Source organism: Gadus morhua, chromosome 17 (genome assembly GCF_902167405.1).
Source record: "Gadus morhua chromosome 17, gadMor3.0, whole genome shotgun sequence".
NCBI classification, from domain to species: Eukaryota; Metazoa; Chordata; class Actinopteri; order Gadiformes; family Gadidae; genus Gadus; species Gadus morhua.
In genome coordinates this window covers 15,062,445-15,069,944 of record NC_044064.1, presented here as the reverse complement: position 1 = coordinate 15,069,944, position 7,500 = coordinate 15,062,445, and the positions used below count along the sequence as shown (strand labels likewise).

At 46.7% G+C, this 7,500-nt stretch overlaps 2 protein-coding genes across 2 annotated transcripts; both read right to left on the bottom strand.

The window, feature by feature from the left end:
- On the bottom strand, window positions 1-2,072 carry LOC115529666 (GTPase IMAP family member GIMD1). The gene is made up of 4 exons (XM_030338595.1): window positions 2,001-2,072; window positions 1,404-1,622; window positions 946-1,211; window positions 1-593 (listed from the first exon to the last, which is right to left on the bottom strand). The coding sequence occupies exons 2-4, from the start codon at window positions 1,618-1,620 to the stop codon at window positions 321-323; spliced, it is 756 nt and encodes a 251-aa protein (XP_030194455.1). The 5' UTR covers window positions 1,621-1,622; window positions 2,001-2,072; the 3' UTR covers window positions 1-320.
- Window positions 2,073-5,277: 3,205 nt separating this feature from the next.
- LOC115529665 (dickkopf-related protein 2) lies at window positions 5,278-7,264 on the bottom strand. The gene is made up of 4 exons (XM_030338594.1): window positions 6,744-7,264; window positions 6,367-6,523; window positions 6,043-6,156; window positions 5,278-5,729 (listed from the first exon to the last, which is right to left on the bottom strand). Exons 1-4 carry the CDS (start codon window positions 6,906-6,908, stop codon window positions 5,311-5,313), a joined length of 855 nt encoding a protein of 284 aa, XP_030194454.1. The 5' UTR covers window positions 6,909-7,264; the 3' UTR covers window positions 5,278-5,310.
- Window positions 7,265-7,500: the final 236 nt, after the last annotated feature.

Here is a 7,500-nt window from a genome sequence, read left to right as displayed (position 1 = left end):
TTTCAGTTGGAGAATAAATGATTTTATTCGTTTCGAAACTCGTATACATTTATATCTATTTATCACCAAAACCTTCACTGACCTAATAAATATCAAATTTAAAGTAACAATATCAATGTAAACATTGTTTACACAATGGTAAATGTTAAATAATATTTAGTTGGAGAGCAAAGAGACTAGTTGGTGAACATGTGTTATACATGTGTAGTACGAAGGCCCGGATATAATAAATAAATCCATATATATTGGCCTGTTCACACATACACGTACGATACCAGGTCTTAAGTCTGGTGGTCCTCAGAGTGCTGGGTGACATTATATCAGGTCTTTAGTCTGGTTGTCATCAGGACAGAGTGATGGTTGTGAGCTGATAGGTTCAACACTCTTTCCCTCAATGGAGCTCCGCTGGTCACCGGCCAATCACTGCTGTTGTCCATGTATATGGCCCCACCTCCCGCCATGTCGGCCAGAGTTCTTAGCCAATGAGGTGCCTGGCTGAGGTAGCTTGCGTGAGTTAAACCCGCCGCCTTCAGACAGTCAGCATGTGTAAGAACTAACACAGCATGGTGACACCACCCTGGACCCCCCAGGGACTATACAAACACAAACACACACACTCACACAAAGGCATACGCACACAGAGACACACACACACACACACGCACACACACACACACACACACACACACACACACACACACACATACACACACACACACACACACACACACACACACACACACACACACACACACCCCCACACACACACACAAACACTTTTCTCATGAAAAAAGTATATACAGCGTATATCTGTGTGTGTGTACATGTGTGCGAATGTGTGTGTGTGTGTGTGTGTAGGTGCATGGCTGCGTGCATTTGTGTGTGTTTATGTGTGTGTATGTGTGTCTTTGTGTGTATGTGCTTGTGTGTGTGTGTGCATCCTACCTCTGCAAAGCGGGCTATCTGTGCGTCCTCACCAGGAAGGTCGGCCCTCACCACAAGCAGCAGCACGTGCACACTCTCAGGGACCCACGTGCACGCTGCGGGTCTGCGCTGGGAGGGGCGCGGCAGGGGAGGGCTGTCCGTCACCACCAGTCGGAGGTCAGTCTCCGCCCCCTTCCTTCTGAAGAACCTCCGGAAGGTTCTGGACCTGCAGTCAGTTGTCCCGGGGACGTCGGAAGCCCAGCATCGAGTTTCAAACTCCTCTCCCCCTGTGCGATGACATCACAGTTCCCGTGGGGTCGTTCATTACAATGAGCAATTCGAACCTTCATCGTAATAAAAAGGGAGTTGTGGAATCCGGAGGGTTTATCAATGTTGTACGGGTGATTGAAGTAAGGTAAGTTAGGCCCGAGCAAAAGTAAAATTAAAGCACGTTTTAGAATCTCAATTTGTACACTGACCAATCAGGGCATTTCCCACAGAGCTCCTCCCACTCTGCCTGTTGCCAAGCAGTAGCACATTCAAGGACAGCACCTCAGAGCCGTCGCTGATTGGACGAGCTTGAAACATGTGGTTGCTGAACAAGTTGTCATAGAAGCCACCATGGCGCTCCCCAATCTCCTTGGTTTTATTGGCAGGCTTCTTATCAGAGGCGGAGTCTGGCTCAGCCATCAACATTTCTGCGTGGAAAAAAGCACTTCCTGTATCCATTGTCTCTTGCTCCCACAGCCATTATTCTTTATGTGTATATATGTATATACTGTATATATATTATATATACATCTAAATATGTATATATAAACTTAACACCATCACCACTCAACATAACATCCTCACAACTGAGCATAACATCATCACATCTCAACATTACAGCATCACAACTCAACGTAACATCATCACATCTCAACATTACAGCATCACAACGATCTCTACATATTCTACTCATATATTCTATAAATGAACACAAACTATTCTCCTCATACATTTCCTAGTTAGTTAGAACAACACAGAACAACATAAATTAAAAGAGATCAGAACTATCAAGGTTGGAAACCTACCTGCCCAGGTGAACAACAGTACTAAAGTGAGTAGAGATGTCTGTTTGTGGGAGTGTGTGTGTGTGTGTGTGTGTGTGTGTGTGTGTGTGTGTGTGTGTGTGTGTGTGTGTGTGTGTGTGTGTGTGTGTGTGTGTGTGTGTGTGTTGTGTGTGTGTGTGTGTGGGGGGGGGGGGGACGGGTATGTCATCAATTCTGGTGAATCAGTAACCAAAGTTGTCTGACATCTTATCTGGGTTGTAAAATATTTTTTAAAGAGACCAGTGCACCATTCTAGCACAATCGCTCTCCCAGTAGAAACATAAAAGACTGTGGTTGTACTGGGAAGCTCCAAGTAAAACCATTGGATGTGGTTCAGGGTTCGAGTTATGATTCCATCTATGTGGTGGTCTCTAAAAAAGGAAAAAACGATAGATGCTCAAGTAAATATGAAAGGGATAATGTATAGAACAACGGTCATTATCAGGAAAATAAGTGTCTTGCTTCGCCCTAAAGGGGCTTATTTTCGATAATGACCGGTGACTTTCGATACATTATCCCGCTTATCACACGGCTACTTAGCAAAACGAAAAAATAACTTCACACGCTGTGTCATTCTACAATTACCATTCGCAGTGTTGATCAGTGCTGTTCCACAGCATTGAGAAGAGCCATGTCATAGAAGCTATTATTACACGGCTCTTCTCAATGCTGTAGAACGCTCCGTTCACTTGCATGGGCCTTCCCGACTTCTGGCGCTCAATTATTTTATGATAATTGACCTTTGCCAAGCATATAATGACCGCTGTCAAGGAAAGTGGATTTTTTGCCTCTGATTCACGTCTTTGGTATCCAGTGGAGGACTGGGATCAAACAACACCCACCAGCGGGCAACGGGCGTGAGCGCACCCGCGGGCGCAACTCGCAGATACAACTTTTCACACGCGGAAAAAACCCGCACTTTTGATAGCCCCAGTGAACTTAAACTTAAATGCGTTAATCAACGGCCCCAAAAAAATGGACGTATCAATGCACAACCCCAATGCATAAAAAAATCAATAGATCATCAGGGCCAGCCGCTCCATGATAAAAACACGTCATACCGTCATGCAGTAAACAAAGTACAAAGGAGCCGCAACCCTGTCATCCGAATCCAAATTCATAAGGACCTCTTTCTCTGGCGCCATCACTGATTGGGCCGTCATTGATTGCGCCATCATTGATCAACTTCCAACTGATGGTGCCATCACTGATGGCGGCAGTCGCCATCAGTGATGGCGACAGAGTATAGTGTCCATATTCCAACTTCCACAGCATAGCTCGTATAAGTCGTTGCTTTATTTAAACTTTTGCAAACAAATAATCAAATAGAGAAATTATAGGTATTTGTTTTATTTCAAACCATGCACATTATTTATCATCTGAATAAGAAATTTGGCTACAAAACAATGTAGACCGATGTAAAAGTTGAGGCTAACCATGACTGTAATATAGAGACCCATATCTCTGGTATAAATACTGATATTTTCTCTCTGATTGGCCGGCCGGCTCAAACAGCCCACGAGAGCCCCCCCCCCCTGGCACTCGCCAGAATGCAAGACCGCCCAGTTCGTCACTGTTGCACTCGGCAAGTAGTCCGGTAACTTATCAACCCCAGCGTATTTGATTGCTAAGCCTAAGGGACGTCAACATCTTTGGCGAACTATATCTCTGCTGATCAACACTACGTATGGTAACAAAAAGCCTAAATTGTGAAAAGACACACCGTGTGAAGTAATTTTTTCGTTTTGGCAAGTAGCCGTGTGATGAGCAGGATAATGCTTCAGGTCGAAGCAAGAGGCCTCTGCTTCGCGCCCGGTTCGCCCTGTTGGGGATTATTTTCCAGATAATGACCCGCGTTCTATACATTATCCCTTACTTAACATCGATATAACTCTGTATGTGTAAGGGAAAATAGCTTTATTTGTAATTAAAATATTGAGACCCCACAGATATTAGAGATTGCTGCTTTCATGGGAGCCAGACCTCGCTCTATGGGAGCACAGCTCCCACTGGCTCCCACCTAACTCGAACCCTGATGTGGTTATATTGGTCAACTCCCATTGCAACCAGGAGCAAACTGTGGTTGCACTAGGCAGCTCGCAGAATAACCGATCGCAAACTGTGGTTGTATTGGTTAGCTCCCATTGTAACCAGTAGCATACTGTGGTTGTACTGGGCTTCTCCCAGTAAAATATACTTTATATATTAATGTGAGGCAGCTGCTGGCTCATGGTGTTTGGTCATAATGAGGGGGTTGTGATGTCATCAAGGACCTCAGGCCTTGTGAAGGAACAACTGGGGACTTGCCGTTATTGTTAGATAACACACACACACACACACACACACACACACACACACACACACACACACACACACACACACACACACACACACACACACACACACACACACACACACACACACACACTCACGCAAACACACACACTATCAAAGTGCGGGTGCACAGAACATTGTGTGTTGGCGCGTGTGTGCGTCTTACGTAAACCTCCCTCAACTAACAACAGAGATGCCCACAGCCATCCACACATGCAAAGATTGATATCACACACACACACACACACACACACACACACACACACACACACACACACACACACACACACACACATACAAACGCACAAACACACACAAACATGCACACAAACACGCACACACACACACACACACACACACACACACACACACACACACACACACACACACACACACACAAATACGCACACAAATAAACATTGTTCTTAGATCTTAGCTACATGATACTGTTATAGCCCAGAAGCTAGCAGATTTAACACATTATGCAAATCATCCATACGACATGACATTTATGAGCAGAGTCAAAGGACACAACGGCCGTTGAGTAGCAAACATCGGTTTATTATAAAAGGATTTCTATAACTTTAAAAGAATAAAATGTTTACATATACAAACTCACATGCATGCTCAAATCGAGGGGAGTAACATCACTTAGTGGGGTGGTCCCAGTTTCAGCTGTGTTGTCATGGAGATGAGTTCTTAACAAGTGATTGATACTAAGCCCCCCCCCTTCCCCAACACACACGTATAAACTTAGGAAGCAACTTGCTTCCTAAAGTCTGCCAGTTGAACAGGATATGCATTAAACATCTTCTCTCTCTCTCTCCCTCTATCTTTGTCTCCCCCTCTCTAACTCTCACTCTGTCTCTATATTTCTCTCTTTCTCCCTCCCTCCCTCTCTCACTGTCTCTCTCCCCCTCCCTCTCTCACTGTCTCACTCCCTCCCTCCCTCTCTCTCTCAGTTTCTCTGACATATGTGAAGTCTGGTCTTCACAGCCGAGGATGATGCTGATGACGGTGAGGACGATGAAGAGCTGGACAGGAGAGATGTGTGGGGGGAGGCGTGGCGGGCATGGGAGGAAGAGGAAGAGGAAGATGACGCTGATAATAATGACAAAGCGGATGCGGATGAAGAGGACGATGACGACGAGGTAGAGGAAGTGGCCGGGGGGGATTCCTGCCGCACGGTCCTGCAGCTCAGCTCCGCCCCGCACTGGCAGCGCTGGAAGATCTCCAGGTGCTGAACCTTCCGGCGCTGCCGCGTGCACACCTGGCCCTCCTGCAGCACGGGCTTACACATGCGGTTCCAGAAGTGTCGGGCGCAGCACAGGCCAAGGGAGCAGTCCGTGGAGCGCAGGCACATGTCTCCTACCTGGCCTGAAACACACACACACACACACACAAACACAGACACACACACAGTAAATCTCTCTGGACTCTCATAACGTCCTCCTCCGGTTTGATTGCGATCGTTCAGGACCCAGAATGGTTGCTTTTATTGTGTGGTTGGGTCCCAGGGCCACACTAAAGCACCACCCCTGCTATACAAACACAGACCCTCTCTGGTCCGTGGACAAGGAGGAGAGCAGGGGAAAAGGCGCAGGAGGAGGAGGAGAGAGCTGAGGAAGAGAGACGAGAGACGAGGAGGAGAGAGGAGCAGAGGGAGGAGTGAGGAGGAGGAGCGTTTTACCTCGGACAGAGGGAAGCTTGGAGACAGCTCCTCTCGTCTTCCATGGTCTCTTCTCTGGAATCAGCTCCTCATCTTGGATGCTCTGGGCCAGGAAGCTATCCAGAACACACATGTCTGGGGGAGAGAGAGGGAGGGAGAGGGAGAGAGAGAGAGAGAGAGAGAGAGAGAGAGAGAGAGAGAGAGAGAGAGAGAGAGAGAGAGAGAGAGAGAGAGAGAGTTAGTACTGTGACACTATTTTGGTCTGCATTGCAGTACTTATATGCATTGAGCCATTATTTACACGTTCCATCATTCATCAATACATTTTTTAAGTTCAATTCTTACTGTTGCTACAGCGATGGCCGGGACAACACATTCCGTCCCTTTGGCAACGTCTCTTCCTCTGGCGGCAGGCCTTGCAGCGGGAGTAGAAGAACCGCTTTGATGGCGCGTGGCAGTAGCTGCCCTCATTACACTCCAGGTCACTGATGCACTGGTAGAGCTAGACAGAGAGTTGGTGAGAAAGTCAGATCTTTTAGGATACATAAAAAGGAACACATAAAAATACATTTTTATTGTATAGAAAAATAACCTGCTGGAAATCAGTTTTATACGGAGTCAGGCCCTTTTATAAATTGTTAGTGTGTTACCTTTAATACTTTCCTGTACAATAAAAATGTAAATAAACTTTAAAATAAAAAAATAAATCGTTCATTATTTACCTTTGCAAAGTCTGCGCCAGTCACGGGGCTTGTGGTCCGGTTCACTGGCAGCGCGTGGGTCTCCCGTAAGATTATGGTTCTGATGGAGTTGAGCTTGACACGCGCCTCTCCGTCGGTCCATCTCGTCACAAGCACGAGGGAGAATAGAGCCCAAACGGCCCTCATTTTTTTCTAAAGACGGAAAGAAAATCCAAAAGAAGTTCCGGAGAATAAAACGATTATGCTATAATGTATGAATGTCCGTGAAGAAAGCCAAGGTGGAAGCACGGTCGTCGGCGGATGATTATAAAGTCAAGGTGACTATCCGAGTTGAGGCAGTTCCCCAAGTGGGAGGTTTGTCTCGCTCGACCGCCGGCTTCAGAGGATGCTGGGGACTGACTGGTCCTCTCGAGACCCGCACCCGTTTATACCTGCCTCGCGCACTCCCCGCCCGACCTTTAATCCCGTGCGTGTGTTTTTGTGGGTGGAACCAATGGGCATTAACTATTAAAAAATCCACCTGCCGCCCCCCACCCTCCCATTCACACTCAAACACACGCGCGCAAGCACCGATACTTGTTAATGCGCCCATCGATACAGCGAGGGAGCGAGAGAGAAATCACTTTCCCGTTCTTACATCCTAAACACACACAAACCACTTCCACAATTCCTTTCTTCTCATGTCTCCAACACACACACTTGGTGTGTGTGTGTGTGTGTGTGTGTGTGTGTGTGTGTGTGTGTGTGTGTGTGTGTGTGTGTGTGTGTGCGCGTGTGT